The following is a 25,194-nucleotide window of genomic DNA, read 5'->3' as shown; positions in this document are numbered from 1 at the left end:
GATGCTGCCAACTCTCATAGTCATTGAGATCGAGAGGCACCGCCGCAGGCTGATAACTTGACTTCTTTCACCTAGCAGAATTTGCCAGAGCTGCACCTACTGCCAGGTAAGCAGTTTCATTTCTCCTCAGAAATAGCTTCCAGGTTGGCGATTCTTCGCTCGAGAAGGCTAATCCTCCTCTGTGTAGCCCTATTCGGGTGGAAGAGGGATTCGACAGGTTCTCGTAGATTATCAAGGAACAAGTAGGCTAGTGAGTGTATTTGATGTGGTGGCATTACTCGACGATGTACGGCCGGAGAGTAGACGTGGCAAAAGGTGAAAGGAAGTAAAGTAGACAAGATGTTCGCATACACGACTGCGGCCGTGCAGATCCAGCTACGGTGACCCAATCAGGAAGGTTCACCGACCTGTATCTCGAGGACCCTGATCCTCCACTTGCGCGGCATCTCTTGGGTAAACAGCAATTGCCATTCCACTTTGCTACAGCGACACAGCTGATCGTTTTGATTTAGACTCGTTTCTGACACAACCATGCCACCGAAGTCTCTCTATTTCGTGCGTCACGCACAAGGCGAACACAATGCACAGGTAAGAAGTCTTGACGTTTGGCATCTGCTATATCTGATGTAGTTCAAAACCTAGCACGACGACAGCATTTCCGATGCAATCTTGACGCCTCATGGGAAGTCGCAATGCTGCGATCTCAAGGCATCGTTCTCGCACCATGACTCCGTGGAACTGATTGTTTCATCACCATTACGCCGTGCACTTCAGACTGCTGTCCATGCATTTACGCCTGCTTTACAAAGAGGCGAGGTGAAATTACTTTTGCAGCCCTTGGCTCAGGAGATGAACGCATATGCCTGTGACATCGGTACCGACAGAGACGAATTGGAGAAGCAAATTAGAACTGGGCAGCTCTGGGATCCAGAAATTGGCGTCGCTAGCGAGAAGGTCGACTTTAGCGCGGTCGAGGAGGGCTGGAACAGCAAAGTGGGTAACGTTCTATAAGGGCTCATGCCGATGCTGACTTGTCTGTAGGAAGGAAGATGGGCACCCGACAGAGCCACTGTGCAGAAGCGTGCTGCAAAACTGCGCTCATGGCTCTACAACCGCAAGGAAGAAACTGTAGTTGTGGTCTCGCATGGTGGGTTCCTCCATGCACTGACAGAAGACTGGAGCGGCTTTAACGCCACCGTTGGTGAGTAATTCGACCCGTGTAAAGAGGTGTTTGCTGATGGTCCAACAAGGAACTGGATGGCAGAACTGTGAGATCAGGGAGTTCGTCTTCACGGAGAAGTCGACACACAGCAGTGCGCATGTTGTCGAGAAAGGCGTTGAGGCGCCGGCATCGAACGGCGAAAAGAAAGAGCCCCATGTCGTTAAGGAAGTGGAGGATATGGGTATGGATGAGGGGTGAGGTCTGCTTGAGCGTGCGGGACTTGCAAGGAACCAAGGCAGGCCGAAGCGTGGAGCGACGATTGCGTAGGAGGAGCGACTCGAGTGCTTCATTCGACCTCCTGAATACCAGCAGCCTTTTCTCTGCCTTGCTTATGTCCCATGAGTCTGCCCAAGATGTCCTTCTCCTTTTGTTCTTTCTCCTTCTGCTTCTTCTTCTGCTCCTTCTCATCGTCGTCGTCATCTTCTTCACTGCTATCCTCACTGCTGTCGTCGGAACTCTCGTCAGAGGTCTCATCGCTGCTGTCATCTCCCTCTTTCTTTTCCTCCATGACACCGAGGCCCAGCTCCATCTCGACATACTCGTCACCTTCGCCCACATCTTCGAGTCTCTTTCCTTCGAGACCGCCCTCTTGCGCGAGCTTCTCGAGCTCTGCATTCGCAGCAGCCATCTGAGGAAGGAAGGTTTGAAGACGCGATTTGAGGTCTGAGGTGGCAGGACGCGCGAAGTTGGGTTTTTGGTTCTTGGGACGAAGGGTAGGAATCGAGGTCGGGATCGAAGAGGACGATTGCGAAGGTGCAGGCGGCGGAGGCGAAGATGAGTTTTGGTTCGACATGGTTGGTGGGTACCGGAGTGAAGTCTGTGAGGGAGTGATCGAGGACGTAATAAAGAGAAGTTTTCGGTATATGAGTGATTGTTTTGGGAGTGAGTGATAGAAAAATACAAAAAATTCTTGACCCTGGATGAGATCATTGCCGGCCGCCGAAACGTGGGGTATGTCCGGACCCGTGCCAAGACTAGCGTTCGTGAGTTCGTCTCCCACCGGTGCTCCTTTGCTTTCACTTTAGGCCTGCCTCGTCCCTCGGCGATCTTGTCATCATGCCCATATTGCGACGACGCGTCTTGCGGCGCGGTGCTCCCCTGACCTGAAGTCGGAGTAGATCTTTTCTATATCCTTTTGGAGCTATGGTCGGCCTACTGGATCCGCGAGATTACTCCGTACATTCCACCACATAGGAGAAGCTGATCGTTCGATCAATCTCCCTTTGCACTCTTCCACACGTCAACGGTAGTAGAAGAGCGTTTGCTAAGGTGCCGTTTCGAGATGGCCAACAGTCTATCGCAGTCAAGCTCTTACGGCCGGCAGTTAGATGATTGTTGTGTGTTGCTCTTCACGCTGTTGACTGTCGAGTAAGCATTGGTTGGCCTGCGAGTCAAGAACACCTCGTATATCAGAACAGCGTCAGGCATGCTGACATGAAGCTTACGAATGTCAGTCAGGCTGTGTTTGCTGGATACCCATAGACGAGAATAGCTTTCTTGACGAGGACCACGACTTCTCTTCCAGTCTCCACAAGTCTCGTTTTCGCAACGGAGCTGCAGGAACGAATGTGTGGGTGGGAGAGAGCGGAGTTTGATAGGTGCTTCAGAAACGGGAAAGATCCACCATGTCACATCCGCATTCAGCGGCTGACTGTTTGCTGGTCGAGAGTCCGTCTCATCATTTATCCGTGAAGCAAAACTCATACCCGATACGAAGGAGATGTGAAACGTGCCAGAGAAGACGAGCAAATGCTGTACCGGAATGGACAAATGGAAGGGATGTAAATCTTTGCATTGCTCTGGTAGCAAAGGAAGGCACAATACACCATTCTTTCGTGTCGTGGTAGAGGATCCGCCTGTCCATTTATCGTTTGTCTTACTCCGATACTCCGCTCGTTCGCCGTGCACGCGTGAATAGATTGTAGATGGCCTTGTCAAAGATGCTATGATCGCTTCGTGTGCGAAGTCTCCCTTGGCGGCTGTTCTGACCAATCATCGAGCTTGTATGCAAGATTTCGCGCAAGGATCGACAACAGAGTGCGTTTCAGAAGTCTCTCAAGAGGGGTCATCCCACGTCTCATCCTCATCAAACGGGTACACCTTGTGTAGAGAAGGTCAGAGAAGATGACCACAGTAGGTGTGTGACGTTGACCTGGTTGCCTGGTAGTCCGTGAGCTGGAGGATTAACAAGAGCTGATCTACCCACCGCTGTCAATCGCTACTTCCCTGTCAAAAGCTTTTCTATATATGTCCTTGCTGCAAGCAATGCAAAAGGCGCTTCGTCCCTTCCCTATATCGTTTCTGGAGCTTGATTTTGTTTGACCATTTCGCTTCAGGAAGGCCCCACCCTGTGCTTTGAGATTCCACACTCGCTCTCTGTCTTCCTTGCAGCTCGGTTTTGCTTCTGTCGCATTGCACAAAGCACGCGACAAGACTCACCGCCACCATTGAGAGCGTGTATTTGCCTGGTGCAATCGTCTTTTATTTTTGAAAAAGAGCCTGGAGCTTGAGACTTTTTCCATCATCAAAACAACAACATCACGCATTCACAAAAAATCACTACCAACACCAACACCAACACCATGTACCGCCTATTGTTCGTCGTCCTTCTGTTCGTCCTGCAGCTCGTAGCAGCAGTGACTCTCAATGACTTCACACCGCGCCTGGACGATCTGGCTGGAGACTGTGAGGCCGTCTATACCACCCAAATCACTGGCTGTGCGGGCACCGATTTCCAAAGCGGAGTGTGTTCATCTTCATGCATCTCGGCTTTGCAGTCGATCGGCGCCTCAGTCAGAAAGTCGTGCCAAAGTCAGAGTTCAAACGACAACAACATCATCGCCGCGTTCCTCACTGGAACCGCTACCGGCAAGCTGTGTCCAAACGCCAACAAAGCCGTCAGCTCGTCCACATCGTCGTTCAACATCGGTTCAAGCACCATGGTCCTCAGCGATACGACCGTTAGCGCGACTGGAATCATAGTCGACACCTCCAGCGCAAGCCCTAGCGTTGTCACTGCGCTCTGGACGGCCACTATCAATCCAATTGCCGCCTCATCATCCAGCTCGACCGAGTCCACGACTCCCGCCTTCACTGGCATCACCTCGACTATTACCGGCTCATCCTTGGCCTTTGCAACCAACACCCCATCATCAGTCCTCATGGCCACCGCAACCACTCTTTCATCAACACACTCCACCAAACACACTCAATCCAGTGACAGCAACAGCGGCGGCGGTGGCGGTACCCCATTCGATACCTCTGCTGCCGCCTACGGCTCGAGCGTTTCTTACACGCTGCTGAGCGGCACAGTTGCTCTTCTGTTTCTCCTTTGTTGATACAGGAGTTCTGTTTTTGATGGCATAAGCGACTCGTTGACTCTTTAATCCCTTTTGTTCAATACCCATTTGACGTTCTTCTTGTAATGCGCAACGTTGGTCGCAGACTAGTAATCAGACATGGCTCCTGGAGCCCGAATAATCAAACCAATCCACCATTCTTTAAAGGCTTTCACGCGTCTTTTCAGGCTGCCGTAACGCACAAAACATTGTGATATTGCAGAGGAGTCCAGTGAGAGCCGCATATTGCTCCTGGATCTTCAAGCTCTCACTGGACCTTCGGCTGGTGAGCGAAATTTCATGCACTTTTACAGCAGCCTCGGAGAGCGCGCATAGACGACGGAGAGCACACTGTCCACCACAAAGTCCTAATCTCATAAAGATGAAGCCGTGTCGAAAATTTCGGAAGCGTTCTTCATTGCTCTCGTTACTAACAGTCTCTTGGACATGGAGCCTTGGCATGGCATGAGTCGCAAAACCACTGAAGACGTTCACGTCTACCGACTTACAACCATCTCAACGTCCGCTTTTTCTTACTGCATACATGAGCGCTTGGGTTGACATGCAAATTGTAGAGTGAGATGTGTTGTAGCCATCTTCCGACGCACTTAGGCTAAGACTGCTCTCTGCGCGAGCTCATCATCGCAGCTCGCAATTCAATATGCCCTTTACTGAGCAGCATCTTACACCCCAAATTTTGTTGGCTACTGTACCCTGTGTAGAGACAAGACTCCCGTGGTTTTGGTAGCCAATACGCTTACCGGCTCCATAAGCCCTACTACGTATTACTTCGTGTTCAACAGCTCTTGAGACATCACATCCCTGGAGGGCAGACCAATAGCTGATAGAAAAAGAGGCTATCGGAAAGTTTGCCGTTTCCATCGTCTTCTCCGCAGTCTTCCGAGCATCACCCTCGCATTTGTGTCTATATTCAGGTAAGCAATGGAAGATAGGGCTTGGGTCAACATTGTAGCGCTCGTTGCTCAAAGGTATATGTCGTGGTGACGCCCTGTACCACCGTCCTTCTAGCATTGCTCCATTGCTTTGGTATAATCTCCTTAATTCGACCTGGAGTCGAGTGCTCGAAGATTGACATCGACACCTCTTGCTGAACGCTCACCATTACGGTTATTACGCTGGACGTACATTCTGAGTTTCATTCTTCTGGCATCCATCCGAATCATGATTGAGAACATCTGGGGCTATGAGCCTATCGTACCATTGGCTGTCGCAGCCGCGGCTGTGTTTGGTCTCGGTGCTGCCATTCATTTGATCCAAGCCATCTACTACCGAACCAAGTTCTTCGTGGCGTTCATTGTTGGTGCATTCAGTAAGCATTTTCTCAACTTCTGGTCTACTGGACACTGACAAGCCCTCAGTGATGACACTGGGTTATGTTCTGCGAACACTATCTGTCTTGCACCCAAACAACATCGCTCTCTACGCACTCCAGAACATCTTCATTCTGCTACCGCCATCGCTCTATGCCGCGACACTGTACATGACCTATAGCAGACTCGTGGTATTGGTCGATGAACCTCAAGCATCGATTCTTCGTCCTCAGATGGTTACAAACTTCTTCGTCTGTATAGACATGTTCTCTTTCCTAGCCACGGCGGGTGGTGGTGCAATGATATCAGTCGAAGAGATGGCACCCACAGGTAAGAAACTCGAGATTCTCGGGCTGGCACTTCAGCTCTTGAGTTTTTGTCTTTTCTTGGCTATCGCTATCGTCTTTCGGATTCGTATCAGAAAGACTGTCACTGAGGCTGCTACCAAGAAACATGGCAGATACTCCTGGAAGACGATGCATTCTCTGCTCATGGCTGCCGCCGTACTCATCATCATACGAGCTACTTATCGCATCATTGAGTTCTCGGAGACAGAGGTGTTTGTCGGTACGTTGATGAGAAGGGAAGGATACGCTTATGTCCTTGATGCTGTTCCGATGTTTGTACTGCAGACTATGTTTAGTGTCGTTCATGCTGGACAGGTTCTGCCACGCAAAGGAGAAGGTAGAGAGAAGATTGAAGGATATCTGGGAATCACTGCGGATCGCTGAGGGTCTTCGGCAGTTCTTCATGTATTGCATTTTCATTGCTGCAAGCTCTACCCACCTTCCTTCTCTGTCCGCTGTCTCTTGATGCGTCTGGGGCTTCTTGTGCATGCCAGACGGGACGGCTTTGGAGATTTCCAGTAGCGAATCACGCCCGAACTTGGTCAGACGTGTGCAATACTATATACCACGGACTTAGCGGCGTTTCTTCAAACAAGGATTGATAATCTAGCGCACATGGTTGAAGTTCAATGGTCAAGAACTGCCGGGCTGTGACGTCAGTATTTACTAAACGGAGCCGCCTTCCGGCCGAGTCAGCCTCAACCTTGTCACTCCTCACGAACAGCAAAAGGGACCATTCTGTTTCTGAGAATCGATTCAAAGGAGAGTTTAGAGAGATTGAAGCTCAAGGATCACATAGAGCACAAGATGCGCTGGACCGTGATACAAATGCAAGCTCAGAAGTTCCACAAGACAAGCACCTGTCCCTCCACGTTTCTCCATCACTAGTGCGATCTCGAGGACCAGTAGATTAATCGCTCAGGTGCGATAGCGAACCCTGCAATAGGACAAAAAACAAGATGTACGTCAGGCACACCGCATGCCGTCGTACTCGTACTTGATAACTGGGGGCCATCCTGGTTATTTGTTCCAGATCCCCCGTCGTGCTTTCTGATACAACTTCCTCACCTCTCTCGACTCTATAATTTAGCCTTTGATAATATCAATCATGGCCCACGGTCAACAAGGCTCAGGCAAGCTTGACGAGTTCGCGGTCAAAGGAGAAGCACCATATTTTGCAGAAGAAAAAGAAGGATGGAAGGGTTACATTGAGTGGGAGGTTTGTTTGCACATTTAAACCTAACGACCTGCAAAAGCTACAGCTTCTAAAATTCTTCTCCTACAGAAATACCCAGAAAAGAGAAAGCAGGCAGAGGAGATCCTGGCCAAATATGCTTTCCCACCACCGCCAGAGTTCCAGCTGAAACCTCTTCCGGAAACCAACCCAATCCTGGAAGGAGTACGCTGGAAGCAATACCACTATGCCATGGGATCCACCTTGAAGGACATTCCAGACATCAGCTGGAAATATGTCGAAGAGGAGAAAAGCAAAGACATGATTCATGTCCTTCAATTCCCTTACAACGGAGAGCCCCCCCGTGAACGCCTGGTCGAGACGGAAATCACAGACAATAAGGACCATTTCGTCCGCAATCACGGCGGTATTCCCGAGATCGACCCCGAGCAATTCACACTGGACATCGAAGGCCTGGTTAACAACCCCAAAAAGCTTACTCTCGCTGATCTTCAAAACGAAGACTTGTTCCCCCGTCAAACAAATGTGGTCAGTCTGCAATGCTCAGGCACTCGCCGTATCGAGCAGATCTCCGAATACCCCGGCGACGGAGACGAATTGATCAACGCACCCTGGGGTGAAGGCGCCATTGGTACAGCACGCTGGACCGGTGTCTCCCTCAAGAAGGTCATCAAACACTGCGGAGGCCTCAAAGACGGAGGAGAAGGTATTCATCTCGAATTCTATGGCGCAGACACGTATTTCAAGAAGGGTAAGGTGTATAACTATGTGGTCAGTGTGCCGTGGCGCAAGGTCAAGATCAACGAAGTATTGCTCGCTTGGGAGATGAATGGCGAACCCCTTCCCAAGATCCACGGATTCCCGTTGAGAACAGTGGTATTTGGATGTACGTCCCCCCTGTTTCACAATCGTGAAGCTCATACTGACGAAGATAACAGACATTGGAGCACGCTCCTGCAAATGGCTCTACAAAATTAAAGCCATCCGCGGACCCTCTCTCGCCCCCGTCCAAGCGAAAGAATACCTCTACTACACACCCCAGGTCGGAAAGCAAAACGCCATGTACAGCAACGGTTTCAGCATCCAAGACATGCCCGTATCTTCCGCCATCATGACGCCAATAAACATGGCTCAAATTGTCCACGACGGCAAGATCAAAATGCGCGGATGGGCTTACTCCGGCGGTGGTCATTGGCCCGTTCGTGTCGAAGTTTCCGGCGACGGAGGAAGTATTTGGTATGAAGTTCCTTACGAGAACATGACGACCAAATATTACTACGCGTGGAGGTTGTGGGAAATCGATCTTCCCGTGGATGCGGAAGGATGGCTCGAACTTTGCGTGAGAACTTGGGATAATGCCATGAACACGCAACCCACCTACGTTCGCTCGGCATGGAACTGGGATCTTCACGTCACTTCAAGCTGGTGAGTGACAACTCCTTGCGGCTAACAAGCTAGAGAATTTTGCTAACGAAGATTGCAGTCACCGCGTCAAGATCTACAGCATCAACAAGAGCAGACCTCTGACTGCTGCTCGTCTCAAGCTGTTGGAAGAAAAGGGTGTGCCGATCGTCCCCATCACTCACCCCATGGAGTTCGATCTACAGAGCGAAGAAGATTACATGGAGGAGATGAAAAAGCAAGGTGGTCGTGATCCTCTGGAGTAAAAAAAAGACTGCAATGGACTCGGACGCAACATATATACGAAAGCACACATGACGAAAGATAGTAAATGTAATGTCAAAAGGATTTCTCAAAACCTCCATACCGCAAAAGGAATGTAAGCAGTCTCACATGCATGCATGTATGCAAGGAGTCATCAAATCATTGGGATCTCCTATAACATCTCGCCCTTGCTACGCTCCTTCTCTCTTTCTCATCACGATGACGAGATATCCAGACAAGCAATTGAGCGTAGAGACCACGCTCAGTCGGGTCGTAGCCTACTTGCTAGCATGTTAGAAGCGTCAGAGCCGACTACAAGGTCGACAACGTCGGGAAACAAATTGCGAGTACTTGCCTTACGACAAGGGTCCGAGGCAAGGATCCTTATTGGGATGCAGAGAGTCGGCAATAAGGAGTAGGCAGAGAAGAGAAGCTGGCGGTGAGATAGCGTTAATGTTAGCAGTGTCGAGGCATCTCTTTCAAGTGCTTCTTTACGACAAGGGTGAGAAGTACTGTTTCTTGTCGAGACACAGAATCGGTAATAAGGAGTAGACGGAGAAGAGAAGTCGACGCTAAAGTTGTTGTCGAGGTTAATGACGAGATAGTTTAGAGGCAGAAATCGTCGAAGCATCCTTCTAGAGTACTTGACTTGCGACAAGAGTCCAAGGCAACTCTTGTCGAGATGTAGAGAGTTAGTAATACGAAATAGGGGGAGTGACGACGACAACAAAGCTTTTGGAAGAGCCTACGCAGGACAGAAGTGTTACTTATTGAGACAGTAACGCAATAGCAAGGAGTGTCTAGAGAGCAAAGCAAGGGCAACAGTTAAAGCGAGTCATTAACCCGTATGTCTATTTCAAGGGCTCGGTAAGGCATGCCAAAGTAAGTTTTTGATTTAATTCTCTTCTTCTACTCCAAACACATTTCCAATTCTGTAATGAAGATGTCCCTCATCTTTGCGAAAAGTCGTCTCTCGAATCTGCAAGAGATGTCTCTCATCTTTGCAAAGTGTTTCTTCTGCTTAAGCCAACTTGCTCGCCCTTGCCCAAAACCATCTTCAAAGCCTGCTCTAGTGCTTTGTCGTCATACTTGCCGCTCTGGCCGTATAATCTGATGCCCTCGATACCGGCCTTTGTCAAAATCTCTCTGTCGACTTTGGGAGCTTCCTTGCTCTCGATGTAAATTACGTGGCTGACGTAAACCCAATAGTCTTCCAGTTTCGGCTTGCTCAATCCTCTGCTTTCGGCACAAGCATCTGCGATAGCGGCGATGAAATCGATAGCAGTGAATGGATCCGAAGCAGGTCCAGTTTCTCTATCGATACTGCTGTTGAGGATGAGGATTTTATTTCTGATGCCGGGCGAGGCAATGGCTTGGCCCACGCCTCTGAGAATGATACTCGGGATGATAGATGTGAAGAGGGAACCGATGCTATAGATTACCGTCGATGATTTTGAGAGTGCTTCGAGCACACGAGGGTTGGCGGGACATGACATCTCTTGGCCGTAAGGGTTGATGTACCATAGTCTTTCGATCCTGCTGGGTAGGTCTTCTTCCTCGAGTTTAGAGAACTTGATTGCTGGTTTGCGTAGGGATGGCAAGGAACCGGGAAGATTGGCGTCTTCGACGTTGTCGGACTCTTCCGTTTCTCTGCGAATGCGAGTGGGAGATGGTGGCGCCATGTCCGGAAGAGATGAAGGTGCCGGAGGGTGAGAGATGTTGTTCTGGCCCGTGATGTGGGAGCCGTCGGCCAGGGAGACCGAGATGTGATGACTGAAGTTCGTGTTGATGGCTGGCAGGACGGTGATGGTTTCAGGAACGCTGCAAACACTGCTAAGAAGGTAGATTGCTGATTCCAAAGAGCCTGAGAAGAGGCGTGCGCTTTTTCTTCGTCAGCGCAACCCCCTTTTTGTACAAAAGAAGTTGCCACTCACCCAGTCAAGAACAAGTTTCCAATACTTGCCGAGGAGAAGTCAAATCTGCTTGATGGTCTCATTCTTTTGACGATTTCTTGATTAACCAAGTTCAAGAAGCTGCGGATAAGCTCCTTCTTGGGAGTCGAGATCTGACGCCACAAAGGATGAAGAGACTCGACGATCTCCAGCCATTCTAGACGTGCTGACTTGGGATCAGGAGGGAGACGGTGGTTGAACAGTTCTTTGATGGAAGAAGCTTCGGAGTGAGGGTCACCGTTGTCTGGAATCAAACGCACTAATCTACCTGTAGAGAAGGTTCAGTGTATGTATTCGATGGAAAAGGAATGCCTCCATCGATATAGACTGAGCTCGGCCGTGGAGGATGATACGTGACCTACTGCGCAGATCACCGATTCCTACAGTTTCAGTCAGTAAGAGTCCTTGCGTACTCGATCAACAAGACGCGACGAACCAGGACCACCAAACACACGAATCAATTCACTGGAACTGCCGCCATTATCACTGATAGGGATAATGTAATTGAGCACACTATTGTTGGCTTGAGCGAGATTGGTAAACACGTCGACGAGATGATTGGTAGCTGTACACGTCAATTTCAAACAACGTCAGTCATGTGAGAACGGAGAGCGTACCTGTACCACCACCAAAGATTGTTATCTGTCTGCACTTCGGAGGATTCGGCGAAGGAAGCCGAAGTGACCCTGGCCAAGTGTTTCGTGGTGGATGATTTTCCATGTCGCGTGCTCAATTGAGGTAACGGATAGTTTAATCGTGTCGATACGATGAGATGTCCAATGTATATAGTCCGGTCAGCCAGGCCAGCTGGTGTATTAGGTCTTGGCTGGAATTGATAACAGGTGGTCGTTGTCGTTGTCGAAGTACTCAGTGAACGTTGGTCGACGTCTGCAGCCGCAGGATTGTCCGCGTGTCGATGTTCGACGAATCGTTCAGATGAAAGGCAACGACGACAGTTCAAGTCTCGCTGGCACCATTGATCACTTCATATCATGTTCGCAAAGTGATGGATTTCAGAGCTCTCGGTGGGTGGTTCAGCTGGAGGAGAAGCCGCTGGCTGGTCGAAGCCTGTTCACCTCGACATGCTCGGTCGGCTTCTTCACTTCGCTACGTCTTCTGGGGACTTTTGCAATCATACAGTGAAGATCCCGACCATCGTCTTTGAATTTAGGACATAGAAGAGCTACTGGAAACAGCCAGTCTAGAAGACCGAGTCATATGCTCAGCCGCAGCGTGCTACTCAGGTCGAACAGTCCTTCTTCAACTCAATGGTAGTCAATAAAGTCTCGAAGGACACTCGACATTAGGAGAAGCAGTTTTGAAGATTGAACATTTTTGCTTTCTACAAACAAGGCTAGAAAAAGGGAAAAGATGGCCAGTGCGGTAGGAGGAATTGGGATACGTGCATGCGAGTTGTTGCTCTCTGGATATCAAGAAGTGAGAAACAGCAACCACGGGATGATTTGGACTTGTCGAATTGTTTAATGTTGCTTGGTGGTAGAGCCGCCGACAGGAGCGGAAGCGAAGAGACCCTCCTCGTTCTTCTGGTAGTCGGTACCGATGTTGAGGCCGCCCTCTCTCTCGGCACGTCTTCTTCTCTTCTCGAGCAATGATTCCTTGGTGTCTTGGAGGATACGGAGTTGTCTCTGCTCAACACCCTGCAGCCAGTAGCCGAAGCTTGCGCCAATGCCGCCGAAGAGAGGGTAAGCCCAGAGAGCGTTGCGCTGGAGGATGGGGCGCATCTCAATGCCGAGTTGCCAAACGCGGACGGCGATGCCTGTAGTATGTCATGAGTCTTTGCGCTTTGCCATGGTTCTGATGGTGATTGATTGCGCACCGAAACCGCCCCAGAAAAGGATCTTGGACATTGCGACTGGTGATGTGACGGGAGTTGTGTGGGTGGTTGATTGGGGTCGCACTGCAATTGTTCGGAGCTCCGGACTCAGCAGTACGGACAGGGGGTAGGTAGAGGTGGTGGGGTGTAGCGGTCGTAGATGAGCGCGGTCGACTCGTGTATATGATCAATTGCTGACCTTCACGTCGTGTTTGGCTGCCTCTTGCTCCGGAAGACGCTCGTTCCTGCCCGTCGAGCTCGGCCTTGGCGTTGGCTCTCCTCCGCCTGCATCCCGCATCACCGCAGCGCTCAAACAATCACGGATAATCAGTCGCCATCCACTCCTTTCTTTACTGAACAGCGACACGCTTCTTCATCATGGCAGCGGCGGCCAACACAGATACCCGAGCTGAGGCTGACGTATCTTTTCGCAAACGTCCTCGTGTCGCAGACCTTCCACTTTCCCAATCCAAGCGAAGATCCATAGACAGTTTGCTGCATACATTCAAGAAGAAGGGCCAATTCGACGACCTCCGCAAAAACACCTTTGCCCAATTCGATCAGGGCCCTCTCAAGACCACCCTTGTCGACTCGATCCGCTCCTTTACAGACGCCGAAATCGATCGCGACCCCATCAAATATCTTGCCAAAAACCCTCGTATCGCCGCTCCTCTTCTCGAAGGCGCTGCCGCTCGCGCCGATATCTACCCAAAGACCGAAGCCGACATCGAGAACTTCATCCAAGACTACCTGAAATCTGCCGAACAAGCTCTACGAGAGATCCGCCGTAACGACGTTGGTGAAGAAGCTGCAAAGCAAGAGGAGGAAGCTGGAAATAAACCCGATCAACTTTATGCCGAAGCATCACAACGTCGTCACCAGGAGCGCCTCGACCGCCATGCCGAAGAACTAAAAGAGGTCGCGAAGAAGGAGCGTGCTCAGCAACAGAAGGCCGAACTCGAGGCCCTGAAACAGCGCGCGCAAGAACTGAAGAAGGAGAAGGAACGTGTTGAGACCCATCTAAAGAAACGTGCTGAACGGGAAGAGCTCCGCAAGAAAGACGAAGAAAGAAGGAAGGCTCGTCTGAAGGTCCTCGCCGAAGAACGCGAAAAGCAGGAGAAACTTCTCGAGGAAGAGAGAAAGAAGGACGAGGAAGAGAGAGCTAAGCGCAAGAAGGCTCAAGAGGAGGAAGAGGCCAAACGTCTCGAACAGGAGGCTATGCGCATGCTGCTCGAAGAAGGTCAAGCCATGGCTGGTAAGACTGGAGCCAAGAAGACTGAACGAGAGCGCAGCGAGAGCATCGACAGGAGATATGCCCGCAGAGACCGCGATCGCCGTTCCATCTCCGCAGACCGTCACTACCGACCTGCTGACCGACCAAGAGAACGAGGCTATGATCGCTATGAAGGCCGTCGTGAATCCACCTTGCGCGAAATTAGTGCCGAGCGCGATGCATGGAAAGCGAAACAACTCCGTGACAAGGACCGCCGTAGCAGATCTCCATCGCGCGACCGCCGTGCTAGACGTCACGATCGTTCGCGAAGCCCTCTCGGCGGAGCCGATCGTTATGTTCCCTCTGATCGCCAGGACCGCGATACTCGCCGAAGACGTTCTCGTACTCGTTCTCCTCGAGGCCAGGGCGACCGCTACGTTCCTTCAGACCGTCACGCACCTTCTGATCGTCGCACTCGCGATCGCTCAAGAGACCGAGACAGAGATCGCGATCGTGATGTACGTGACAGAGATCGCGAAAGAGACCGAGACCGAGACAGAGACCGCGAGAGAGAAAAGGATCGCGACAAGGACCGCGAAAGAGACCGCGAGAAGGATAGAGATCGAGATCGTGATGTCCGTGATAGGGACCGTGACAGAGACCGGGATCGCGATCGTGACCGCCGCCGTAGGGACGATGACAGACCCAAGACCGACCGCTACGTCCCATCAGCCAGCGCTGGTGCCTCTCGCCGCGACAGCGAGAAAGTCGGCGGCAGCAAACGAGACCGCTCACGTTCGAGGAGCCGCGAAGCTAGGTAGGGCCCCAAGCCGCGGTCTCCAGGTCGTCTTTCAGCCAGAGGATCTCCCTCATATCCCTGAGTTCACAAGATACGATCATCAGGAGTTGCAAATGCATTGATTGGAGTTATGGGTTCACCGTGGAAAGGCGTTGTGGAATTAGCATACATGATACCCCCTATATTGGCAGTATTGACGACTCATTTTACAGTTCTTCAATTCCATCATTCCAATCGCTTTTGTCAGCACAAAAAGTTTCTCTCCGTATTTCCCGCCGAAGATTTTGTGGTTCGGAGAGTGTCTGTTGAAATTCTTGCTCTTCAATCCTCTTTCTGCATGATCTTCGGATTGACAAGTCTCAATAGTCTTTGTGTATCTCTATGTCTGATCATAGTGGCTGAAGATACTGCTGACAGGCATGCGATGAATGAAGGACATTTTGCACTCCATCCTATCGCCCTTTCCACTCCCTTCCACTCCAGAAACCATCCATGGGTGTTTTAAAAAAAACCCAGCCTCTGACCTGCTAGAGTCGTAGTCAACATCCACAAATTCGAACCTCCAGGTCACGGACCAAGAACGTACCTCTACGATCACTGCTTGTCGCCATCATCATAGATAGCCTGGAGACCACGTCTACTGACGAGCAAAGCACAACTTCTCAACATATCCTGATAGGCCACCTCTGCACAACCACCAACACCGATGGGAATATCTTGACGCACGACACCGCCGTCGACGGGGATGATGCGGAAGCCGACGATCCATTGCTCGGTGTCGTTGTCGTGATCCATGGTGCAGGAGAGGACGAAGCGGCCTTGAGTCTTGTAGAAACCGAGTTCGGTGAGAATTTCTTGATGTTGGTGTTAGGATTGTGGTGAGGGGGAGGGGTGAGATGGATGGACATGTTTACCTTTGATCTGTTCGCGGAGGGCCATGGTTTCTGACATTTTGTATGGTTGTGGGATGGTTATACTGTTGATGGTGTTGTGATGAGAGCGAGTAAACAGAGAGCGAATAGTGAAAGATGAGTAGAAGTGTTGGGATGAGACGAGGAGAAGTCAGATAGGTCCCTTAGATTTCTTATATCGAGCATCTCGTTTGCTTGAAAGTGAATGTTGCCTTCAATTACATCCACCTGGCACTGATGTTCTTGAAAATGGTCAAGCAGACAAACACTTGTCTGGGAAAGGACGAGCTGCAGATCAAGGACTAGAAGCGTGCAAACATCACCACAAGATAAGTGGGATAGACAAAGAATAACGAAATCAGAGGTGAGACTGGCATCAGAAATCTGAGAGTTTGTATGCAATCACTAATGTGACGTGATGTGATTTGACTGTTGCTACTAAAGTGCTGCTGCAAGAAGTGCAATTATCTTTGTTGAGGAACTGTAGCTGTGGTCTATTGATGGACACGGGTGAGGGATGCTGTCCTCACTGATTGAGTTGGTCATTTTTTCTGATCAAAGAGTTAGCTCATCGTTGTACCCGAAGGAGTTCGAGAGTAACATACGTTCCAGACCAGCATCCTCCAATCAGCTACTCGTCATGAGACGCTTGATAGCCACGGGTGTTCAGCTTCAACGCAGTCTTTCTGGGCATGTCTCTGTGGGCGAATCTGGGGGTGTCGCCTTGGAAGTTGAACATCTCGAATGCTGAGCATACATTGGTGGTGCAGGTATGACTTGGGCTTCCAACAAATTATCGATGACCACCGGACCGCAGTTCGAATGAAACACCTCGCGTCGTATCGAGTCTTGCTTCTGGGAGTTTGTTAGTTCGGCTGATCATATCCGACTCGTGAACAATCAACTCACGATCTCTTAGCGCGCGTCCATACGTATAGCGCCTATCTGGGAATGTATTCCTTCTCAGTGAGGTTCATAGCGGTCTCTCTGAGCAAAGCGCGGTATGCCTGCTCTGGGGTTGCGCCGGAACTCTTGTGTATGTGCATGGTCGCGTTGGTGCCGAAGCGCTCGGTAAGGGCCAGAACGACTGTGTACAGGTCGAAGGTCTTCTCTTTCTCGCCGATCATGTTGTTTCTGACCTCACAGTACAGGAAGAACCTTGGGTCGAGCATCTGAGGTTCGAGGGCAAGGATATTTTCTATGCCATCTGAGTCAATACGCAGGATACTGATGGCGATTTTTGGTAAACGTACCGAGGATCTGCGTGCGCAAACCCATGACTTCAGACATCTTGAGTTGCAGGGTGTTGGGTTGTCTTTCGATTGTTGGGAAGAGAGCGTGGGTGATGGGACGAATGAGGAAAACAAACGATGGTTGGCGTGTTGCTGGTTCTGCGCACGACAAAACACATCTGCGACCCTTCACTCAGCTCGATTTTCCCTGCTAGGCCTCAAATAACCACCAAATCTTCATCTGAGCATCCAGAAGTCATTTAGTCTAGTGGTCTAGCACCACATCTCCTTGACGCATTACTAACCAATCCCAGACAACCACCACGCCAAGACCAGACTAACACCACAGTTCAACTCTCAGTCAACACTAATCATTTCGCAGATCTCGGTACCGGCGAGAGGGTCGCACCCGTGGTGGGAGTGCAAATCTCGCCAGAGGTGAAAGTCCTCAAGCAACGTCTGGAGTGTAGGCAATCCCTGTGGAAAGGGTGGGTTCAAAGACTCCAGGTGGGATGGGAATTACCGTGATCTGAGAGCAAAGGGCGGAGCTAGCAAAAGGGCGGGACACATCAACAACAGCACACCAAGGACGAAACTCGGTAAGTGAAGACTTCCCGACCACAAGACAAATGACTTTCTTTTTTGAACTTTGTGCTTGGAATACATTTTCTTGACCATCGGTCCTTTGCTTTGACTTTCTGCTTAGAATCAAGGAGTTCCATGGAACCAAAGAGAAAGGAGAAGAGAAGTTTGTGATGTTTCGATACTCCTTCTTCAGTCTGGATGTATACCGAATGTAGTGTCCAGCCATCCACTTACACATTCCATATGCCTTGTGGCGGATGCCGAGCTCTGCCTGTTCGACGAGCCTTTGCATCTAGACCTTCGTAGTGTACGTACAAGCATCGTCTACGCAGGTGCCGCTATAAGTCGAGCCTCACACGCTCGCTGGCAATGGCTGGCCATAGAGCGTGTGATCTCAGGCATCGAAGGAGGCGTTGGCGGTGGTGTGCTGCAGAAGTACCACACTTTTGCTCGTCGTATAAAACCTTGGGTCGGTAAGGCGAACCGTCTGAATGTGTTCGTTCATGAAGCAGAAGTCTTGGCAGGAACGGCTTGAGCATTCTGTGCTTTCAAAGCTTCGATGCGCTCATCCACAAGAGCAATCTCGGCTTCCAGTTTGAGCTGTCTTTCGCGCAACATGTTCTCGTACTCGCCATCGTTGAGGACAGTAACAGGCATCCACTTCAGGCTTGCAAACCTTTGCCAGAAATTTAGTTGGGGTTCGTCCGAGACTGGCATATCGGACTTGTCGAATCTGTTCGATACAGTCTGGCCAAGGAAACCGAAGAGAGAGAACATGATAGCACCAGGGATGGCGTTCCGAGGGCCGCCTGTATCTGTAAGCTGTATGCTGTGAACAAATGAATGCAATGAACGTACGAGTGAGAAGACCAACACCACTACCAGCCACACCGCCAGCGATGGTGCTAGCAGAGACTTTGTCACTTCTGGTCAGGCCTTTGCCAGTATCCCATGCTTGGAAGATGAAGCTTCTGGTACCTAAATAGTTGGTATAATCCAAGGAGTACATTGTCAATCCGACTTACCCCAAAATGTAGTGCCCAGACCGAACCATTGAATGCTGGATCCAAGAGCAAATAGAAGAGGGGGAGAATTTCTGATGACGCCTGCAACGCCACCAGTAACGAAACCAGCTGCTCCTGCAGCGTATGTCAGGACGAGCAAATCAAGTAAAGCAAGGTGTATTGGCAGAAGGCAAGAGACGTCACATGATGATATAATTTGGAGAAGGAGCCGGTCGGCATTTTATCTTGTGGCTTGCGCTGCGGAGAAGGAAAGAAAGATGAAATTACATACCGGAAAGAGCACCGATCTTGAGAGCAGGTCCGATGAGGGACTCAGCTTGCGGAGACCGAGTAACCAAATCACGGTCCATTTTGTGCTACACAAGGAAGATGGATGCTCTTGAGACAGCAGCGGCAGGAAGGAGTGGAAGTTGGAATCAAGACAGCGGGCGTTACCTTTTGAGCGCTAGCGCCTTGGCAAAGAAGTTCAGCGCCCCAGCGTTGATCAGCGAAATGGCTTGGGATATTCGTCTCGCACTGGATATCCTACGCAGTTCTTGCGATCCAATACTCAATACATTCTTCAGACCCAAACGCGCAGACTTTACGGCGCGTCACCAGAAATACCGCAATCATGGGTCAGTCACATACGGCCGGCACTCCACAGGCACATAGCGAGTGTGCGCTGGAGGTTTGCGGCGACGGGCAAAAAAAGTGCAAGATCGCTGACATGGTTCGGGAACAGCACCTAAGAAATCGCAACAGCAGAAGTTGTCGCTCGGCGACTTCTTGAACGACCAGTGTATGCGCCAGATGAGCCACCCCAGTCGCAAGGATATCCATGGCTGAAATTTCATAGCGCTCGGCTCTTGGGCCGATGAGATGGAGACTGCTCCTCTTCCTGGTACGTGAACATGCGCCTGAGACAAACACGGACCCGACTAACACATTACAGCCTGTATGTTCACCCCGAGCCCCGCCTGACGCAATGCGAAAGAATGACCGCCTAACGCCGTAATTAGCCACCCCATACCAATCCTCTCGCACCAACACTTCTTCCGGTGGCTGGGGCGCCTCTTCCCGTGCCGCTGCCCCTGCCGGCGATGATGCCGCTGCCGGTGGTTTCCGTGGTAAGACAAGATGCGTCTCTGAGACTAGACCCACGATCTCACACAGAATGTAGACCGCACCGCTGGTTACGCCGTCCGCGAGCAGCTCCCTATGCCCGACAAGCCCCCATACACCGCCCATCTCGGCAACCTTTCTTTCGAGGTCACCGAGGCCGATGTCCGCGACTTCCTCGACGGATGTGAGGTGACCAGCGTCCGTATTGTTGAGGACAAGATGGACCGTAGACCCAAGGGTTTCGGTTACGTCGAGTTCGGTACCGTTGACGGCCTGAAGAAGGCTCTCACACTCAGCGAGACTCAGTTCCAGGGCAGAAACATCCGTATCAGCGTCGCCGACCCTCGTAAGTTAAGCGCATATTCCCGCCCGTAAGCCCACGATACTGACATTCTCCGTCAGCCAAGGACCGTGAACCCCAGCGCGAACTCAACGACTGGACCCGCAAGGGCCCCCTTCCCGATCTTCCTGGACAGCGTGACGGCGGCATGCGCCGTGGTATGGGCGACAGAGCTGGTAGCTTCAGACAAGGTCCCCCCGAGGGCGTCGACTCCAAGCCCCGCGACTTCGGAAACTGGGAGAGAAAGGGTCCCCTCACCCCCGCCGAGCCCAGACCCCAGGGTGAGCGCAGGGAGTCCAACTTCAACAGAGAACCTAGAGAGCCCAGAGCCGCTCCCCAGTGGGGCGAGGGCGCTGCCGACCGCGCTTCCGGTTCCGGCGACAGACCCCCCAGACCCGAGAGACCTGAGAGACAGCCCACTGCCGCGGACATGGACGACAAGTGGAGATCTAGAATGAAGCCCGACTCACCTGCTGCCTCCCCCGACGCCAGTACCCCTACCTCGCCTCAAGCCCCTGCACAGAGACCCAGACTCAACCTCGCAAAGCGTACCGTTTCCGAGGCACCCGCCAACAACGACGCTGCTGCATCATCCAAGGCATCACCTTTCGGTGCCGCCCGCCCTATCGACACTTCCGCCAGAGAGCAGGAGATCGAGGAGAAGCGCAAGCTGGCAATCCGTGAGAAGAAGGAGGCAGACGACAAGGCCCGCGAGGAGAAGCGTGCCAAGGAGACTGCTGCCAAGGCCGAAAAGGATGAGAAGAAGGAGGGCGAGGACAAGCAATACGAGATCTTGCGCCGCATGGACGAGGGTGATGAGGCCGACAAGGAGGGTGTCGACGCTGATGCTGAGGGCACCATTGCCGACGACAAGCAAGTGAAGCCCCAGGAGATCACACGCGAGGTACCGGCCAAGGGCGGTGACTCATGGAGAAAGACCGAGGAACCTCAGACAACAGCTGAGACCATGGAGGACGATGGCTGGAGCACCGTTTCTGCAAAGACTAAGAACTTCAACAGAAGAGGAGGCAACCGCGCCATGGCCTCGTAATCGACGAAAGCACATGAGACCACCCACGCACTACTACTACCTTTTTGGGTTCAAATAACGGAGTTCTGAGAAGGAGGAAAAAAGCTGCTGCACTCTTACCCCTTGTTTTGTAATGGCATCACAACCCACCCCTGCTGCTGGCCCTCTTTTTTGACATACACACTTTACCACGCAAGATGGCACGAAATCTCTTTTTCTTCAATCACGTTCTTCTCAAAGTACCCCCTCAACGCTCTCCTGCAGCCTCTTTTCTAGTTGTTACAAAATCGCAAAAGTCATTTACGTTCAAACTTCCTATGTGTCCATCTCTTCGCTCGACTCATCTTTATTGCCCTTGAGCTTTTATCGTCGGCAATTCTGCTTAGCTCTTCGGGTTGATTGTCTGACCATTCTCAGAGCCATGTCTGTTTAGTCTGACGGTATCACCACGACCCGTATCTCTGCCAACTCACGATGCAGACACCATGTTTCGCTACTTCCTCTCAGCATACATTACACAACAGATCTGTGGTTATCTCGTTTCGGAGAGAAAGACAACCCAAGAACTACTGGCGATCATAGATCTTACTAATACAAAATGCCCTGTATTGTAGAGCATCGCGAACGACGAAAACAACGCGAGACAGGTTAGTAGTACTTATTTTCTCTTCGTGCAGTTCCCTAACTACGACAACTCATCTTGACTTACATCGATCAATTATATGTCGACGTGGGTATAGGAGATGAACCTTCCTGCCCTTATAATTATCGATCTATGACCAACATTTTCGGCCTCGAAGTTTATACATCCAATATAGAGAATCTGACAAGACAGATCGGGACTAACTATTTCTCTCTTCGGACCCACTCTTGCTACGACAACTTATTATGACTTGCATCAATTGACTCTTGTTGTAGATCCACTGGATTGTCATGGGAAACGTCGGAAGGGCGGCATAGGTGCCTCTTTATAGCTAAAGGCTAGTAGAATTTTGTCCCTTGCTTTGCAGCATCCGCAGGTTTGTGAGATGGACTTAGCTAGACTGTCGTTCAAATGATTGTGTGTGGGTGGAATGCACAATTTTTTCAGGTCCAAGTCTATCTTCCGCTAACATGATGCGATGATAGTGCGTTGGAAAGTAATGGAAATGTGTTTGCTTATAGCATGCTCTCTACATATTTTTGTGGCAAGGCTCACTTTTTCTTAGAAGGACTATTGCTGACAGGCTATTCCAGACGCTGATTTCTAAGGGCTGTTGTGTGTATTGCACAGATGCAACATTCTTTTCGAGATTGATGTCTTGCTCAGTAAGAGCAAAAAGAAGCAGACAGACAGCTTATGTTGCCAAAGATCGTGTGCCTTTGGATGGGGTGATTGTTGGTTTGGTATCAGTGGGTCCACACGGCTGTCTCAATTGGCGTGTGACATGTTGAGTTATGTGGCAGGAGCCATTCAATCTTCGGTATGTGCTGAGCAGTTAACAGTAGGGATCGTCAAAGGTAGTCCTGCACGACCGCTCTTCCTCAAAAGTAGTCGGATTCCGGTCGCGTATCCGGACGTCATGTTTTGAAGCATCCACACGAGCACCACCGATCATGCTTCCTGACAAGATTCCTCAACATATGAGCATCCAACCACTTAAGGAACCCCCTTGTCAAGTCCCACTCTCTTCCACATCCCTTCCTGTCCACCAGGTCCTTGAACCCACAAGAGCAGTAATCCTCCCCATTGTCACGATGTCTTCGGGCAAGTTGTGTAATACGTGAGAGGATCATGGCGATTTCGAGTTTGGCGACATCCAATCGTGGGACTTTTGGATTTCGAAGTTGAAAGGTACAGACGAATGTGGAATCGATGGAGGACTCTTGGGAAGTTGGACTTATGCCGAAATGGGTTTCCGTTGTTGTGCCGTTGAGTCTGCGGATACGTTGCCAGCCACTGTTGGTGAGATGACCTGTATCGTGGTAGTACCAGTCGTAGAGTGTACCGTTGACATTTTGATCTGTCTTCTTATCCAGGAACTTCTCTGGATATGCTGGAGGAGAGTTTGGTGGACCCCAGGGTGCGTTGGTCGACATGCTGGTTTGTAGGCGATGTGCTGAAGAGAGATGCAGAATCAGAATAATATGCTGGATGCAAGTATTTGTAATTAAAAGAACACTCTGAAGTAGCACAATAGAGTTCCAAGGGTGATTGAGATAGTAAGTCATCCCCCTTGAACTATCTCACTGCACACAGAAATTCGAACAACCTAGACAAATTTGTACACACTGTCATTATCGTCATTAAAGTTCTCTTGCGGATACCCGACAACAAATTAGAAGACAACTCAGCCATGATGTCTAGCGGCAAAGCCGATGTTCGAAGCGGTAGCCTCTGCTTCATCCTCGGAAGAAGCACTGAAGCCGCCCCAACCACTGAACTCATCGGCTAGCTTCACGGCAGCCTTGAGGAAGTATTGGTCCTCATCACCCCAAGTCTTCGCGGCTTCTTGCATTGAACGACAAGCTGAAATTGAGAACATGGTCAGCAGGGACGCTAAAGTCAATGTTCAGAAGTTTCTTACCCTTTACAAAGTGAGCATCCTGAGCCCACTTGCCATTCACAGCACGGTCAGCAACCCACCTCCAGTCCCGACCTGCAAGATCCACATGCGAGATCTTATTTCTATTAATGGCTGGGCGAAGTTGGCCGATGTATGCGGTAAGCAAGAACAGCCACCATTGCCTGAGCAGAGGGACGTGATAAGTGGGACGGATCAAGGGTGCGATAACGCGTACAGCATGAGAACTGGTGAGGATGTGAACAAGGAAGAAGTCAAACTTCTGGCCTCGTTCGTGTGAGCCGACCAGCAAGGCAACAGCAGCACGTTGAGCGGCCTCAAACTGAGCCTTGGGATCTGTGACGGTCCAGCTGTTCCAATACTCGAGCAAAACGGCCTCCTTCTCTTTGTCCTCTGTCAAGGGAGTGTAGTTGTCTTCTCCAGGCTTTTCAAAGAAGGCATCGAAACGAGAGTCCTTATGCACCTTCTGGATGACCTCGAAAGGATCTTGAGATGACCATGGAGAAGGCTTTGTGTATGAAGGATCGTCAAGGTAGACATGTTGGTCGTTGTAGAACGAGGCAACCAGAGCCAGGGATTCAATAGCGACGGTGGGAGAAGCGAGTTCGAGGGCGAATCCAAGGTGGATGAGAGGGTGTGCGACTGTAGTGGAATGTTAGACAGACGATTGTACAAGGGTCGAAGGGAGACATACGGCCAGCGATCAGGTTGTTAATAAGAGGTTGCTTGCCAGAATAGAGGAAGTCGTCAAGAAGTTCTCGCCAATCGTAGCCAAATTGGACAAGCTGATCTTCGAGAAAATCGATCCATGCACGCTGGTACCTACAGCACTCGATCAGCTACCATGACTCCATACGATTATTGGACTTTCGCACTCTCTCTTTCCCAGATAGTCCCGCCAGTCGTGTCTTGAGATCTCAGAGGGTGAATCTTGCCAAGGTTCGAGGTTCTTGGACTCTTTCTCGTAGAGATCTAGTAGTTGATCGACATTGGCACCGAGGAAGTAGGCGGATCCCAGGATCTAGAGGACATGACCTCAGCACAGTTCGGATACATGGGCGACAAAGAGAAGGGAGTTATACATGAGGCGAGTGGTTGTGGAACTCCAGGTGGTGGTAGATAATTGAGTGGTTGATGTGATTCGCTTTGATCAGATGCTTGAGAGTTCGTGCTCGCTTCTCAGGCGTTTCCTCAATGTCGATTGACTCGACGGGTGGTAGGTCGAGCTTGAGAGCTGAACCGTAGCCACCGGATAGCAGGTTTGAGAAGAAATTGGATCGGAAAGAAAACATGGTTGTTGCGAGGAAGGAACAGTCGTCGAGTCGCAGAAGTCGAAACCATCAAGGCAGTCGCGTCATGTCATTTTGTCTGGACCCTGCCTGCCCCGCACTCTGACCATCGTCTCACTTTCTGGCGTTGAGAGCGTGATGATTAGCGGCTCTCTGCGACTACAGCGATCTCGAAAACATTGTGCATTTCTACAGAACACATAACCCCAGGCATGGCC

The 25,194-nt window shown here is 50.7% G+C and overlaps 11 protein-coding genes across 11 annotated transcripts; 6 read left to right on the top strand and 5 right to left on the bottom strand.

The window, feature by feature from the left end:
* Positions 1 to 531: 531 nt before the first annotated feature.
* Positions 532 to 1,390, top strand: M438DRAFT_238794 (PGAM-domain-containing protein; the record flags this gene model as incomplete). Its single annotated transcript, XM_029899499.1, has 4 exons — positions 532 to 588; positions 643 to 993; positions 1,042 to 1,201; positions 1,251 to 1,390. Coding segments are annotated over 4 exons (708 nt in total), but the record flags the coding sequence as incomplete, so codon positions are not given.
* A 118-nt stretch (positions 1,391 to 1,508) lies between these two features.
* Positions 1,509 to 2,015, bottom strand: M438DRAFT_351610 (uncharacterized protein; the record flags this gene model as incomplete). Its single annotated transcript, XM_029906731.1, has 1 exon — positions 1,509 to 2,015. One exon carries the CDS (start codon positions 2,013 to 2,015, stop codon positions 1,509 to 1,511), a length of 507 nt encoding a protein of 168 aa, XP_029764509.1.
* Positions 2,016 to 3,409: 1,394 nt separating this feature from the next.
* Positions 3,410 to 5,047, top strand: M438DRAFT_341935 (uncharacterized protein). The gene has a single exon (XM_029904626.1). It carries the CDS (start codon positions 3,805 to 3,807, stop codon positions 4,558 to 4,560), a length of 756 nt encoding a protein of 251 aa, XP_029764508.1. The 5' UTR covers positions 3,410 to 3,804; the 3' UTR covers positions 4,561 to 5,047.
* A 436-nt stretch (positions 5,048 to 5,483) lies between these two features.
* M438DRAFT_310506 (RTA1 like protein) lies at positions 5,484 to 6,807 on the top strand. The gene is made up of 2 exons (XM_029902424.1): positions 5,484 to 5,890; positions 5,940 to 6,807. Exons 1-2 carry the CDS (start codon positions 5,743 to 5,745, stop codon positions 6,620 to 6,622), a joined length of 831 nt encoding a protein of 276 aa, XP_029764507.1. The 5' UTR covers positions 5,484 to 5,742; the 3' UTR covers positions 6,623 to 6,807.
* Positions 6,808 to 7,252: 445 nt separating this feature from the next.
* M438DRAFT_310503 (molybdopterin binding oxidoreductase) lies at positions 7,253 to 9,197 on the top strand. Its single transcript, XM_029902423.1, has 4 exons — positions 7,253 to 7,457; positions 7,524 to 8,319; positions 8,372 to 8,858; positions 8,917 to 9,197. Exons 1-4 carry the CDS (start codon positions 7,347 to 7,349, stop codon positions 9,098 to 9,100), a joined length of 1,578 nt encoding a protein of 525 aa, XP_029764506.1. The 5' UTR covers positions 7,253 to 7,346; the 3' UTR covers positions 9,101 to 9,197.
* A 762-nt stretch (positions 9,198 to 9,959) lies between these two features.
* On the bottom strand, positions 9,960 to 11,913 carry M438DRAFT_81310 (UPF0052-domain-containing protein). The gene is made up of 5 exons (XM_029910339.1): positions 11,668 to 11,913; positions 11,487 to 11,615; positions 11,409 to 11,430; positions 11,033 to 11,314; positions 9,960 to 10,979 (listed from the first exon to the last, which is right to left on the bottom strand). Exons 1-5 carry the CDS (start codon positions 11,768 to 11,770, stop codon positions 10,094 to 10,096), a joined length of 1,422 nt encoding a protein of 473 aa, XP_029764505.1. The 5' UTR covers positions 11,771 to 11,913; the 3' UTR covers positions 9,960 to 10,093.
* Positions 11,914 to 12,531: 618 nt separating this feature from the next.
* On the bottom strand, positions 12,532 to 12,918 carry M438DRAFT_265230 (uncharacterized protein; the record flags this gene model as incomplete). Its single annotated transcript, XM_029900009.1, has 2 exons — positions 12,532 to 12,827; positions 12,888 to 12,918. The coding sequence occupies 2 exons, from the start codon at positions 12,916 to 12,918 to the stop codon at positions 12,532 to 12,534; spliced, it is 327 nt and encodes a 108-aa protein (XP_029764504.1).
* A 304-nt stretch (positions 12,919 to 13,222) lies between these two features.
* Positions 13,223 to 15,152, top strand: M438DRAFT_402236 (uncharacterized protein). Its single transcript, XM_029909586.1, has one exon. It carries the CDS (start codon positions 13,263 to 13,265, stop codon positions 14,916 to 14,918), a length of 1,656 nt encoding a protein of 551 aa, XP_029764503.1. The 5' UTR covers positions 13,223 to 13,262; the 3' UTR covers positions 14,919 to 15,152.
* Positions 15,153 to 18,125: 2,973 nt separating this feature from the next.
* M438DRAFT_265411 (uncharacterized protein) lies at positions 18,126 to 18,755 on the bottom strand (the record flags this gene model as incomplete). The annotated part of the gene is made up of 3 exons (XM_029900023.1): positions 18,126 to 18,433; positions 18,483 to 18,602; positions 18,650 to 18,755. Coding segments are annotated over 3 exons (534 nt in total), but the record flags the coding sequence as incomplete, so codon positions are not given.
* Positions 18,756 to 19,174: 419 nt separating this feature from the next.
* M438DRAFT_341927 (RNA-binding domain-containing protein) lies at positions 19,175 to 21,395 on the top strand. Its single transcript, XM_029904625.1, is given in 7 exon segments — positions 19,175 to 19,266; positions 19,374 to 19,430; positions 19,488 to 19,531; positions 19,547 to 19,550; positions 19,651 to 19,758; positions 19,812 to 20,099; positions 20,156 to 21,395. 7 exon segments carry the CDS (start codon positions 19,263 to 19,265, stop codon positions 21,142 to 21,144), a joined length of 1,494 nt encoding a protein of 497 aa, XP_029764501.1. The 5' UTR covers positions 19,175 to 19,262; the 3' UTR covers positions 21,145 to 21,395.
* Positions 21,396 to 23,053: 1,658 nt separating this feature from the next.
* M438DRAFT_341926 (uncharacterized protein) lies at positions 23,054 to 25,091 on the bottom strand. Its single transcript, XM_029904624.1, has 5 exons — positions 24,770 to 25,091; positions 24,563 to 24,708; positions 24,382 to 24,509; positions 23,691 to 24,329; positions 23,054 to 23,632 (listed from the first exon to the last, which is right to left on the bottom strand). The coding sequence occupies exons 1-5, from the start codon at positions 24,977 to 24,979 to the stop codon at positions 23,454 to 23,456; spliced, it is 1,302 nt and encodes a 433-aa protein (XP_029764500.1). The 5' UTR covers positions 24,980 to 25,091; the 3' UTR covers positions 23,054 to 23,453.
* Positions 25,092 to 25,194: the final 103 nt, after the last annotated feature.

Source organism: Aureobasidium pullulans (genome assembly GCF_000721785.1).
Source record: "Aureobasidium pullulans EXF-150 unplaced genomic scaffold scaffold_2, whole genome shotgun sequence".
Taxonomy (NCBI): Eukaryota; Fungi; Ascomycota; class Dothideomycetes; order Dothideales; family Saccotheciaceae; genus Aureobasidium; species Aureobasidium pullulans.
This window is presented reverse-complemented; position numbering and strand designations above follow the sequence as displayed.

What these genes read in the sequence shown, in the direction of transcription:
- M438DRAFT_341935 (XM_029904626.1), top strand. Translation starts at nt 3,805, where the DNA reads ATGTACCGCCTATTGTTCGTCGTCCTTCTGTTCGTCCTGCAGCTCGTA.
- M438DRAFT_310506 (XM_029902424.1), top strand. Translation starts at nt 5,743, where the DNA reads ATGATTGAGAACATCTGGGGCTATGAGCCTATCGTACCATTGGCTGTC. An exon ending in GTTCATTGTTGGTGCATTCA is followed by an intron (nt 5,891 to 5,939) that starts GTAAGCATTTTC and finishes ACAAGCCCTCAG; the next exon opens with TGATGACACTGGGTTATGTT.
- M438DRAFT_310503 (XM_029902423.1), top strand. Translation starts at nt 7,347, where the DNA reads ATGGCCCACGGTCAACAAGGCTCAGGCAAGCTTGACGAGTTCGCGGTC. An exon ending in GAGAACAGTGGTATTTGGAT is followed by an intron (nt 8,320 to 8,371) that starts GTACGTCCCCCC and finishes CGAAGATAACAG; the next exon opens with ACATTGGAGCACGCTCCTGC. An exon ending in CTTCACGTCACTTCAAGCTG is followed by an intron (nt 8,859 to 8,916) that starts GTGAGTGACAAC and finishes CGAAGATTGCAG; the next exon opens with TCACCGCGTCAAGATCTACA.
- M438DRAFT_81310 (XM_029910339.1), bottom strand. Translation starts at nt 11,770, where the DNA reads ATGGAAAATCATCCACCACGAAACACTTGGCCAGGGTCACTTCGGCTT. An exon ending in TCGTGTGTTTGGTGGTCCTG is followed by an intron (nt 11,431 to 11,486) that starts GTTCGTCGCGTC and finishes CTGAAACTGTAG; the next exon opens with GAATCGGTGATCTGCGCAGT. An exon ending in ATCGGTGATCTGCGCAGTAG is followed by an intron (nt 11,315 to 11,408) that starts GTCACGTATCAT and finishes CTCTACAGGTAG; the next exon opens with ATTAGTGCGTTTGATTCCAG.
- M438DRAFT_402236 (XM_029909586.1), top strand. Translation starts at nt 13,263, where the DNA reads ATGGCAGCGGCGGCCAACACAGATACCCGAGCTGAGGCTGACGTATCT.
- M438DRAFT_341927 (XM_029904625.1), top strand. An exon ending in CGACTTCTTGAACGACCAGT is followed by an intron (nt 19,431 to 19,487) that starts GTATGCGCCAGA and finishes GAAATTTCATAG; the next exon opens with CGCTCGGCTCTTGGGCCGAT. An exon ending in TATCAGCGTCGCCGACCCTC is followed by an intron (nt 20,100 to 20,155) that starts GTAAGTTAAGCG and finishes ATTCTCCGTCAG; the next exon opens with CCAAGGACCGTGAACCCCAG.
- M438DRAFT_341926 (XM_029904624.1), bottom strand. Translation starts at nt 24,979, where the DNA reads ATGTTTTCTTTCCGATCCAATTTCTTCTCAAACCTGCTATCCGGTGGC. An exon ending in TCCACAACCACTCGCCTCAT is followed by an intron (nt 24,709 to 24,769) that starts GTATAACTCCCT and finishes CATGTCCTCTAG; the next exon opens with ATCCTGGGATCCGCCTACTT. An exon ending in GACTATCTGGGAAAGAGAGA is followed by an intron (nt 24,510 to 24,562) that starts GTGCGAAAGTCC and finishes CGAGTGCTGTAG; the next exon opens with GTACCAGCGTGCATGGATCG.